This window comes from Danaus plexippus (assembly GCF_018135715.1).
Source record: "Danaus plexippus chromosome 18 unlocalized genomic scaffold, MEX_DaPlex mxdp_35, whole genome shotgun sequence".
In the NCBI taxonomy this organism is placed as follows: domain Eukaryota; kingdom Metazoa; phylum Arthropoda; class Insecta; order Lepidoptera; family Nymphalidae; genus Danaus; species Danaus plexippus.
The window spans coordinates 479,938-492,139 of record NW_026869854.1 but is presented as its reverse complement, the minus strand read 5'-3'; the positions used below and the strand labels follow the sequence as shown (position 1 = coordinate 492,139).

Here is a 12,202-nt window from a genome sequence, read left to right as displayed (position 1 = left end):
AACTATTGTTATTCACCCCAGTTTCCCCGGCTTGGACGCGTGCTTCCATATCTACAAGCAGATCTTATCGCAGCATCTAGCTAACCCTCTTAACAAGTTTGGGCCTGTGGTGCAACGCTTTAGCGAGACCCTGGTCAATACAGCCCTGGCGCTCCACAACAAGCTGTCTTCCACCTTCCTACCAACGGCTATCAAGTTCCATTACCTATTCAACTTGAGGGACCTGTCAAACATATTCCAGGTAATACACTAAGTCAGGCCGTAAAAAACGGTTAAAAAAATATGTATTATTTTAGAATTCGGAATTTGTAATTTTTAGATGATTATTCATTGTGTTTTCTTATTTTCGCGCCAACATATTTTAAAATAGTTTATGATATTAAAATAGCGTGGGGTAAGAGAGATAATCAAATCTTTGTAGTTGCATTACATAAAGTGAGCATGGAGCGGAATACAATTTTAAATTTTTAAGAAAGCTTCTTTCTATACCACATTCAGTAACCGAGAAGTACATCAAGAATGCCAAAAAAAATGAGCTCCATAGAAAGAAAGCGCGCTGTTGTTGCTAACTAACCTTAACGTTGATCCTTTAAATTTTTTTTTAGGTTATTTCGCTTTTGGTTTATATTGGAGCTAAAAGACATAATTTCGACCAAGTTTTATTTAAATTATATGATTTTATATCAATTAAAGGAACACAATGTAGTTATAATCAATATAAACTGTAATAAAGGATTTTTTTTTTCACAATATTTAACACAAGATGAATTATATAGGAGTATACTAAAATGACAAAGATCTTGACTGTAGTAACTATTTTTATATGGACACTTGTAAGGACTACCTACGAAATGGCTGTCCGTCTTGAAACGTTAATGCTTGAGAGAGGAATATGATTTGTACTGTTCGGATGCTTCGACGATGTCTGATTTCAGGGTATATTATTTACAACCGGAGACGCTATAAAACAACCCTCTGAATTGATAAGGCTGTGGATGCACGAAGCTTACAGAGTATACTCCGACAAACTAGTCGATGCTGTTGACAACGAGAATTTCAGCAAACTCATAGGCGACACCATCAAGAAAAATTGTGAAGTCGGTATCCGTTTTTTAATCTTTGCAGAAATAGCAGTGTCCCTTAATGTTTAAAAAAATGTTTTTAATAGGATTTTGATGAAAATGTGGTGTTCGAGAAGCCATTAATCTATTGCCATTTCGCGGAAGGGATTGGTGATCCAAAATACTTTCCGATCAAGGATTGGCCGCATATAAAACGACTCCTCGACGAGTCTCTCTCATCTTACAATGATTTAGTAGCAACTATGAATCTTGTGCTTTTCGAGGACGCCATGTACCATATTTGCAGGTAAATTAGTTTAGACCATTGGTTGCTAACTTCTGATAGTGTGAGATCAGTATGTATAAAGAGCTATTTTTAGGATTAACCGTATCCTGGAAGCACCTCGCGGCAACGCCCTGTTGGTGGGTGTGGGCGGTTCAGGAAAGCAGTCCCTTTCCCGCCTATCATCTTTTATTTCGTCGCTAGAAGTGTTCCAGATACAATTGAGAAAAGGATACAGTATAAACGACCTCAAAGTTGATCTCGGTACTGGATGTAGACATAATACTATATATTATTTAGATTCACAAAATTTATCAAGAAGAAGTGATTTGATGCGTATTGTCGTGCAAAGGAAACTAAATAATGTATTGATTCATATTCTTATCCCAATTACATAAGTGATATTATTACACCTGTAACAGCTGCACTGAACATGAAGGCGGGTCTCAAGAACATCGGCAGTGTGTTTCTTATGACAGACGGACAGGTGGCTGAAGAGAGGTTCCTGGTGCTCATTAACGATCTGCTGGCTTCGGGAGAGATACCAGAACTGTTTGCTGATGATGAAATAGAGAATATCATTAATGGTGTCAGAGGAGAGGTAGTCTTTTGTTTTTTAGTTAATCTTTCTTTGTATAGCAAATATATCGCGGCATGGTATACTCATCTCTTCTTCTTTTTGATAAACTTATAAATATGAAAATACATATTGTGTTATTTTTCTACTGATCAACAGACCAAAGCTTCCGGAGTGCCTGACACACGGGAAAACTGCTGGAGATTTTTTATCAACAGGGTTCGGACAATGTTGAAGGTAAAATATATTAACGACAATTTACATTAAGTTGTATCCAATCAAGTTGTTAAATTAGCAGTTTTTGTAATAAGAATTCAAATATGGAACCACGAACCAATGGGCTCTTATCAATGATATTAATAGCATTGTCTGTCCGTCACCGCTCGCTCGCAGGTAGTGTTGTGTTTCTCGCCGGTGGGCGCGACGCTCCGTGTGCGAGCTCGTAAGTTCCCTTCCATAGTGAACTGCTCAGCCATAAATTGGTTCCACGAGTGGCCGCAGGAGGCGCTGCGGTCGGTCTCCAAAAGATTTATCGCTGAAGTTGAATCCCTACCCGTATGTATATTGAATAACAGATGTAATGTGTATATATAATATAATTTAGTGTCAGCCTCAAAATTGAAGAGGTAAATAAATAACTTTCCACCTTTCATCATAATGACTTGTGCACTGAGTGGATGTTGGTTTAAGAAGAATCATGTTTCACAGCCTCACCTCGTGGATCCTATTTCCAACTTCATGTCCCACGTACACCAAAGCGTGAATCAGATGTCCGCTGTGTATTTTCAAAACGAGCGGAGGTACAATTACACGACGCCCAAAACATTCTTGGAACAGATATCGTTGTATGGGAAATTATTGAACGAAAAAACAAAGAATCTGAAGATGATGATTTTTAGACTAGAAAATGGCTTGGAGAAGCTGGCGTCTTGTGCAGCTGATGTGGCGGTGTTGAAGGTGACCTTAATTCCCTTAATCTTCCTAATGTCATAAATTTTTTTTTCTATTCTTTCACCCTTTGTTAGGTATATAAACGCACTATCTCAGCATCAGCTTATCACTAGTCTAAGAGACAGCCAAATAAACAATACATTAACTGCAGGAACTCCACATGGACTAATAATATCCAATAGATTTTCTTTGTATGGTAACCCTACGGTTATAACGTTGCAAATTTGTATTAAAACATAATATTTTGCAACATGGACCTAAAAGCACTATTCTTTACTGTAAAATAACAGGGAATTAGTTATAATAATGAGGGTTAATATTTTGAGACGCTGTGATTGTTTCGTTCAGGTGACACTCGCTGAGCAAGAACAAATACTTAAAGTCAAAAACAAGGCCGCCGAAGAACTCATAGAAGTTGTTGGCGCTGAAAGTGAAAAAGTATCGAAGGAGAAAGCTTTCGGTATAACAATGCATTTACAAAACCAATGAAATATCTAATTGAATCATTTTTATTCTGTGTATAAATTTTTAAATAGCCGCCGAGGAGGAAAAGAAAGTGAAAGTTATTGAAGAAGACGTAACGATAAAAGCAAAGATTTGCGCGGACGATCTGGCCAAAGCGGAGCCAGCGTTGATCGCAGCGCAGGAGGCCTTGAATACATTGAATAAAAACAATCTGACTGAATTAAAGTCATTCGGATCGCCGCCGGACGCCGTGGTGAATGTTACAGCTGCTGTGTTAGTGCTGTTCTCTAAGAAAGGAAAAATACCTAAAGATAGGTCATGGAAGGCCTGCAAGGTAAAAGATAACCAATACGGTGACTGGTCATTTTGGTGATATATATAGTTATATGAATAAACTGTATTCGCAGCTGATGATGGCTAAGGTGGACCAGTTCCTATACGACCTGGTGTACTACGATAAAGAAAACATACACCCTGATGTCATCAAGGTAAATAATTTTTATGTAAATTATCACATCAGACGACTATCTCATTTACTTGAATAATTTAAATGTTACATAAGAAACATAATAAAAAAGTTAAATACCACAAATAAATTGTAAATCAATTCAGAACAGTGTGTTTCTAGATCCACAACATTTTCGAATTAAGTACATATGTATATACTTGTATATACATATAATCAAAATGTCTACACTCTGGCCCGGCCGGGCAGAAATACTATAATGATAGTCGCAAAATAAAATAAAACAATTTTTTTTCAACATAAAAATTAATTGAATTACAGTATTAATTAATACTTCCTGAGTCTACTCTTCTATCCATCGATCCATGAACCCATCTCCCCGTTTAGTAAGATTTATACCTTCACTCACCCATCTGCTTTACGGCCCACAGGCGGTACTCCCATATATAAAGAACCCGGAGTTCAACGCGGAGTTCATAATGTCCAAGTCAGCGGCCGCGGCCGGGCTCTGCTCGTGGGTCATCAACATCGTGAAGTTCTACGACGTCTACGTGGTGGTGGAGCCCAAGCGACGCGCGCTCAACGCCGCCAACGCCGAGCTACAGGCCGCGCGAGACAAGCTGGCCTTCCTCACAGAACAGATTCATGTATAACAGCACACACATTATATATAAGTTTTTATAAGAGTTTGTATCTTCAATCTTTAAGCTGGTAGCGATAATTGCTGATGAATTCTCTCGCCAAGAAACTGAAGATTTATTTACGCAGATTCGGTATTTCGCTTGACATACTTTAATATCTTTCTGAATGTTAAGCTCCTACTGAGGAAACCCGTTTATTGCCTAAATATAATTGTAATCAATGTAGATGTCTATATTTTTATTAATCTATGAACGTTATGAAACAACTTATGCAACATCTTCATAAATTATCCCTAATTAACGTGATAATTTAATTTATTTGTTGTCTTGTCTAGTGTAATGAAAATCAAGCCGGATCTTTGCTAGGTAGACCGTATTCATATATTTACATGTCCTCACAATTTAAATTGTAATAGCAAAAATTCTTCTGAGGAAGATAATAATCTGAAGTATTGTATTTCAATATATACTTTTTCTATAGGAACTAGAAGAAAAGTTGGAAGAATTGCTTAAAGCGTTCCAAGAAGCCGTTAATGAAAAAATGAAGTGCCAAGCGGAAGCGGATGCCACGAACTATACAATCGACTTGGCTAACAGACTCGTGAATGGCTTGGCTTCAGAGAAAATAAGGTTTTGAAAGCAAGTGGGAATAACACTAAAGATGTTATTACCTTGTAACGTTGATATCTCACCGCAGATGGTCGGCTACGGTGGTGAATCTTAAGGAGTCTGGTCTGATGCTGCCAGGAGATGTGCTGGTGGTGACGGCCTTCATATCTTACGTGGGCTGCTTCACTAGACGCTACCGGCTGCTGCTCATCAACGAGGACTGGTTACCCACCCTCGAGAAGACTGACGTGAGTTAGACATAATATTATAATAGTGGAGCCAACGAGACAAGATAAAGAATGTTAACAAATATTCTGAGGTCCATAACGGTTAGCGTATTACTAATTCATTGTTTTTTATTTGTATTTATGACTTTTAACAATATTATAATTAACAAGTAATAAAATTCTTGTCACGACAGTAAGTTCATTGGGTTATAATAAATATAAATAAACATTTACACTTTGGTGTATATTAAATATATGCCTCCAGCCCAAAATAGAAACAACGGAAGGTCTGGAGCCGTTGAGCATGTTGACTGACGACGCTCAGGTGGCAACATGGAACAACGAGGGTCTCCCCACAGACACCATGAGCACAGAGAACGCGACCATACTCACCAACTCGGCGAGGTGGCCGCTAATGATAGACCCGCAACTGTACGGACCAATACTATGCTGAATATAATAATAATTACATCGTAATACATGATTTAAGCCAGAAAATAGAATAGACATTATATTTATAAATAAAATTATAATATATTCTAGATGTAAAATACAATTTACACAAAAAATATTTTTTTTTGGTCTTTTGACATGCCTCAATAGCAAAGGTTTACATACTACTAGTGAAAATGCCAACATATAGTGATATATTGTAAACGTTACTTATTGATTTTCGATCTGAAATTAGAATGGAATTGGTGAAAGCACTTTCGGTACTAAAAATAAATAAATATAGTACTTCAATACTTAAGTACATTATATATTTTGAAAAACAGCCAAGGCATAAAATGGATAAAGTCACGGTACGGCGACGGTCTTGTGGTGATCCGTCTAACACAGCGCAATTACCTGGACCGCATCGAGAGGGCCGTCAGTAACGGAGATGTGGTGCTGTTGGAGAACATCGGGGAGACTGTGGATGCTGTACTGGAACCGCTCCTCGGACGAGTGCTCATCAGGAAAGGACGCGTGCTTAAGGTATCAATCACCCTGAGCTGATCGGTTTACCGCATCAGATACAACTTCTTGTTCGTCATCGAAACCTTAATGTTGTGAATAATCTCATGTGATCTCTAGTTTCTCGTTTTACTTTTTCACTTTGGACCTCTAGTGAAGCATATTGAAGTGTGCTTCTTGATAGAAAATCAATAATTTAATAGATTACTTACTTATTTTGATTCCTGTGTCTCAGATCGGAGACAGAGAGATAGACTATCATCAGAATTTCCGTCTGATAATCCAAACGAAATTGGCGAATCCCCACTACCAGCCGGAGATGCAAGCTCAATGCACACTTATAAATTTCACTGTCACGAGAGATGGGTATGAATTTTAGTCATTTTTTTTAGTCTCTTAGTAATATTACTATATATATTTCTGAATAATTTTCCTCGTTTCTTTGAAACAAATGAGAAATGAATGAAAGGATAAAGAGAAAAGGATCTTCGAATTTGATTTTTTATTTTTTGCATTGTATTGAATTTGAATTTAGAGCTTTCTGCACTGGACCATCTAAATTCTAATTGCTTAGCTCATTTGAGCACAAACATTCCTAAAAAGCTTACAAAGATGTCACTTCATATTTGTATATTATTACTGCATTTAGTCTAGAAGAACAGCTACTTGGAGAAGTAGTTAAAGCCGAGAGACCAGATTTGGAAGCGTTGAGAGCTGGTCTTACCAAACAACAGAACGATTTCAAAATCACACTGAAGAGTCTAGAAGACGATCTTTTAAAGCGACTGTCATCGGCTGGTCCTGATATACTCAGCGACTCGGCCCTGGTCATTAATCTGGAGACCACGAAGAAGACGGCTGCTGACATTGAAGTGAAGGTGGAAGAAGGGAAGGTCACAGCTGTTAAAATTGATGAAGCCCGTGAGAGATACAGGTTCAAAAGACTATTAATAAATTTGCGTAGAAATTAAAATTCGGAACTTTGTTCTATGATTATTCTATTATTGAATAGATTTTAACATCATTTTTTTATACTTGTTCACAACAGACGAGCAGCGACGCGTGCTTCAATTTTATATTTCATATTAAACGACCTGTACAAAATAAACCCGATGTACCAGTTCTCTCTGAAAGCCTACAGCGTCGTGTTCAAGGACGCGCTGTCTAAAACGACTCCCTCCGATGAATTGGAGACACGCGTCTACAACTTACTGGACAGTATCACGTTCGCCGTGTTTATTTACACGAGCAGAGGACTGTTCGAGAAGGATAAACTGGTTTTCTTATTCCTCATCACTCTACAGGTTCGTATTAAATTTTAAAGTAAGTACATTGAGGGATCCATAGCTCCCTAACTATGGATATCTTTTATACTCGTAGGTTTTACAAGCAGAGGGCAAAATAGATCCCAGAGAATTAGACTTCCTGCTGAAGTATGCGGTTGCGCCAGCGAACTCTCCTTATACCTGGCTGTCTAATAATTGTTTCGGTGGAATCGTGGCTCTCTCCAAGATGGATGCGTTTGAAAACCTCGATAAGGATATAGAAGGAGCTAGCAAGAGGTACAGAATATTTTAATAAATCTATACATATTTTCATTGATGTTTATTAAGATATTTTTTTATAATGTAGGTGGCAAAAATACACTGACGGTGAAGCTCCAGAGAGAGACAAGTTACCTGGCGAGTGGAAGAATAAGACACCACTACAGAGACTTTGTATTTTAAGAGCTTTAAGACCGGACCGTATGTCTTATGCCTCGGGGTAACATATCTATTAATAATAATATTATCTTCTGCACATAACTATTTTACTTAAAATTTTATAATTTTCGAACTGATAATAATGAAATTTTATGACTTAAAAATCCAAGGGCCTTCTGTGAAGAAAATTTAGGAACCAAATACGTGGAAGCCCGAACACCGCCATTCTCCAAGTCTTACGAAGAAAGTACTTCAACGACACCAGTTTTTTTCATTTTGTCTCCAGGAGTAGACCCCGTTAAGGTTATTATATAAGAAATGTATAACTTGGTTCAATTTAGATTTTTACTCGTCTTCTGTTTTTACTTTTGTTCACTGATTTTTTTCTGCTCACCAATTTATGTTGCACAATATATGAGATGAGTTCAATGAACCTAAACATAGCGATTGGTTCATATACGTAATAAATCAAAACGGATATTAATATAATGTGTATGTAATGGGTACTTCACGATGCCATAACAATAATTTTAAGGTCTTCGTAATGTTCTTATGTACAGGATGTAGAAAAATTGGGTCGCAAGCTAGGATTTTCTACGGACAAGAAAAACTTTCACATCGTGTCACTTGGCCAAGGACAGGAAGTAGTGGCTGAAGAGGCGATGGGGATAGCTTCAGAGAGAGGGCACTGGGTCATACTGCAAAACGTGCATCTCGTCGCCAAGTGGCTACCCACGCTCGAGAAGAAGATGGAGGAAACCTTTGAAAGCCCGTTGGAAGACTACCGGTATTAATTATAACTAACGTTATTTAAGATAATCATTTAGAAACGCAAATACACAGGTTCAAGCCATGGTTTGGTTTAAGCTATTATTCAAATATGTGGCAACGAAATGCTTCAGCACATTAACACTTAACTAACTGGAGTATAATGTAACTTCCTTTTTTTTCATATTGTAATCCTGCAGAGAAATACCAACCAAACACTATGTAGTGGTCAATTTATTATAACTAGACAAGATCTTTATAGTTTGTACCTGAGCGCTGAGCCGGCCGCGGATCCAGCCTACCACATCATACCGCAGGGCATCCTGGAGTCCGCCATCAAGATCACAAACGAACCACCGATTGGAATGTGGGCCAACTTACATAAGGTGATAAATACGTATGAGACGGTACACTTTTAGTTTATATTTGTCCATTGGGGGAACTTTCTTGATACGGGTCCCTATTTGTGTGTAGACAGTTTTATGTTTCGGTTTTTCGTTTATAATTTAACATTCTCCGTTGGACATGTACTTAAACTATTGCTGCTGGTTGTTTATGGCCGCGCAGTTAGATATTCTGAGATCAAGTCTTCATGGAACTCTATAATTTTCGTTTGTTGGGTGGTGGGTAGTCTTTAGCTATAACTCCTACTCCACATAGGTCAGATAAAACATTTTTCTACTAAAGCACATAGTTTTGTGCATTTTCTTTTTTCTGCTTTCCGTACTTCTAAGAAGCCGTTAAGCAGTATGTACTAAGTCACGAGTTTCGATTTTCGAGGATTTTCGAGGACATTTTCCAATTCTAGTAGAGTTTTAGGGATGTTAATATCTTGTATAGAATGTGGCTGCGTTTCATTTTACTCTGTGCCCTTGTTTATTAGATTTTAGTTTCCTGGGTCTATTATTTATAAACCCTGGCGGGGGGATTTATCTCCCAACCATGAGCAGTCATAAAATAAAGATTTAATGAGATCTAAGGTTTTCGCGATTTTTATTCATTTAAATTAAACTAGTATTTTTCGGATAAACTACGCGTGATTTATTTTTGTAAGAAACTACATACTCCCGACGTTTTGGTTACTTTTTAGCAACCGTGATCACGGTTCCGAAAAATACTAGTTTCATTTAAATAAAAAAAGATTTCGTTGTTGTTTGTGTTCTTGAAATACAATTATAAGTACCGTTATTGATAATTTATTATTAAAATTATATCTTGCAGGCTTTAGACAACTTCAGTCAGGAAACGCTGGAGATGTGCAGTAAAGAGGCTGAATTTAAATCTGTTTTGTTCGCTCTCTGCTACTTCCACGCTGTTGTGGCTGAGAGACGGAAGTTTGGTCCTCAAGGATGGAACAGGTTTGAGATTGGTTACACGTGATTAATATATATTTTTTATAACGTAAAAAATTAACATTTGAGTTTAAAAAACTTAATGATGATTCTTAATATACAACCGTATAAAATGAAGTCGTCAAAATACGTGCATAATAAAATGCAAATAATAGTACTGACAGTATTTTTGATATCAATTTTTTTATTTACTCGTAAAGGCTAAATTCCTCTTCACATAATTTTTTTATGAACTGAAACTTATAATTATAACTAACTATAATTTGCTATAGAGTATATCCGTTCAACTTCGGCGATCTCACGATATGTGTGTACGTGCTGTATAACTACCTGGAGGCGAACCCTCGCGTGCCCTGGGAAGATCTGAGATACCTTTTTGGAGAGATTATGTATGGAGGGCATATCACCGACGACTGGGATCGAAGGCTCTGCCGAACCTTCCTCTTGGAGTACATGCAGCCTGAATTGGTGAGTGGATGGACTTTAGTACTCGAACATTGTTCATAGCATGTGTCTTGGAACATATTTTTCATGATACGAGTTGTCTAGGTCGATGGAGAGCTCACCCTGGCGCCGGGCTTCATATCGCCTCCGAATTCCGACTACGCCGGCTACCACCAGTACATAGACGACTTCCTTCCTGATGAGACACCGTATCTATACGGATTACATCCTAATGCTGAAATCGGATATTTGACTACAGTGTCACAAAGATTGTTTAAGGTCCACAAATTTACAATCACTTACAACTTATTACTTGGTATACGATTTTTTCTTTTGGCATTTTCATACACTAGGAGAAGATTAAAAACACTTTTTTGCAGCAAGTGTTTTATTTGCACCTAACGGTTTATTAAAATCATAATTCTGTTTTCTGAATTTCAATCTTATTCAGGTGGTATTTGAAATGCAACCCCGAGACGCCGGAGCGCAGGCTGGAGGCGGTGCTAGTAAAGAAGAAATAGTAAGAATGAACGAACTTATATATTTTGACATGATATTATTGATATTTTTAGAATGTAATTCTTTGTATTCGAAAAAAAATACATGTAACGAATAGGCCTGTCTCAAATATCGTGGGATCATGGAGTGTCATATTATATTATATAGTTTTATTACAATATAGCATTTGTCTCCAGGTCAGATATATCCTTGACGATATAATGGACAGGGTGCCGGAGCCGTTCAATTTGGTGGAACTGATGGGGAAGGTGGAGGAACTGACTCCATACACGATCGTAGCGCTACAGGAGTGTGAGAGGATGAACAGGCTCATGGGCGAGATACGACGGTCGCTTAAAGAGTTGGAGTTGGGACTTAAGGTATACAACCTCTGTGAGAGGATTTGAAAACGCAGTCACTTAGAATTGTTTACTACTTAACTACAGTCAGTAGTGTCGGAACAAGAGTGAAAACTATTTTCAATAAATTTTAGTAAGAACTGAATAAATAAGTAGCAAAAAAAATTTAAAATGGACGTTGACTAGAAAGCTTTTAGAAAGTATAAATCCTGTTTTGTCCCGCATTTTTCCTTCGTGTATTATAAGCTGAACTATTCATATCTCCAGGGAGAGCTGACCATAAGCAGTGATATGGAGAAGTTGATGGAGTCTCTGTTCATGGACCACGTGCCGGCCTCGTGGTCCAACCTCGCCTACCCCAGTCTGTTAGGTCTGGCCGCTTGGTTCTCAGACCTCTGTCTTAGACTCACCGAGTTGGAGAATTGGTCGGGCGACTTTAATGTTAGTCACATATGTATTAGTTGCTAATAAGATATCACGTCACTTGTTTACTTTTGTTAGCTAAAAAATTGCGTCAGAATAGTGATGACCCATCAAGCTGAGTACGCCTCGTTTCCAACCTGTCTTTATATCTTAAGTTGCCGCCCGCTGTGTGGCTCGCCGGCTTCTTCAACCCGCAGTCGTTCCTGACAGCCATCATGCAGCAGACGGCTCGTAAGAACGAGTGGCCCCTCGACAAAATGTGCCTCAACTGTGACGTCACCAAAAAGAACAGGGGAGACTTCAAGTTTGTACATTATAATCATTATTGCCACTAACCTCTTTCAGATTCTCATTTCTATTGATTTAATTTAGGAAATGATACAATATTTTCTAATACTATTCCGTAAAGGAACCGAAA

General features: G+C 37.9%; 1 protein-coding gene across 1 annotated transcript in view; it reads left to right on the top strand.

Moving 5' to 3' along the window:
* LOC116772912 (dynein beta chain, ciliary-like) overlaps positions 1-12,202 on the top strand; it is a 32,470-nt gene that overhangs the window by 18,907 nt on the left and 1,361 nt on the right. The window contains exons 50-80 of the mRNA XM_061528617.1: positions 22-241; positions 936-1,097; positions 1,169-1,368; positions 1,442-1,608; positions 1,767-1,945; positions 2,081-2,158; positions 2,315-2,476; positions 2,630-2,878; positions 3,221-3,332; positions 3,409-3,671; positions 3,745-3,825; positions 4,235-4,450; positions 4,926-5,074; positions 5,142-5,301; positions 5,546-5,712; positions 6,057-6,258; positions 6,473-6,603; positions 6,887-7,171; positions 7,286-7,541; positions 7,618-7,799; positions 7,870-8,001; positions 8,111-8,243; positions 8,501-8,727; positions 8,971-9,094; positions 9,930-10,066; positions 10,333-10,528; positions 10,610-10,783; positions 10,956-11,024; positions 11,200-11,382; positions 11,629-11,802; positions 11,940-12,088. Of these exons, the coding sequence (XP_061384601.1) occupies positions 22-241; positions 936-1,097; positions 1,169-1,368; positions 1,442-1,608; positions 1,767-1,945; positions 2,081-2,158; positions 2,315-2,476; positions 2,630-2,878; positions 3,221-3,332; positions 3,409-3,671; positions 3,745-3,825; positions 4,235-4,450; positions 4,926-5,074; positions 5,142-5,301; positions 5,546-5,712; positions 6,057-6,258; positions 6,473-6,603; positions 6,887-7,171; positions 7,286-7,541; positions 7,618-7,799; positions 7,870-8,001; positions 8,111-8,243; positions 8,501-8,727; positions 8,971-9,094; positions 9,930-10,066; positions 10,333-10,528; positions 10,610-10,783; positions 10,956-11,024; positions 11,200-11,382; positions 11,629-11,802; positions 11,940-12,088 (5,319 nt within the window). The remainder of the gene's footprint in view (positions 1-21; positions 242-935; positions 1,098-1,168; positions 1,369-1,441; positions 1,609-1,766; positions 1,946-2,080; positions 2,159-2,314; positions 2,477-2,629; positions 2,879-3,220; positions 3,333-3,408; positions 3,672-3,744; positions 3,826-4,234; positions 4,451-4,925; positions 5,075-5,141; positions 5,302-5,545; positions 5,713-6,056; positions 6,259-6,472; positions 6,604-6,886; positions 7,172-7,285; positions 7,542-7,617; positions 7,800-7,869; positions 8,002-8,110; positions 8,244-8,500; positions 8,728-8,970; positions 9,095-9,929; positions 10,067-10,332; positions 10,529-10,609; positions 10,784-10,955; positions 11,025-11,199; positions 11,383-11,628; positions 11,803-11,939; positions 12,089-12,202) is intronic.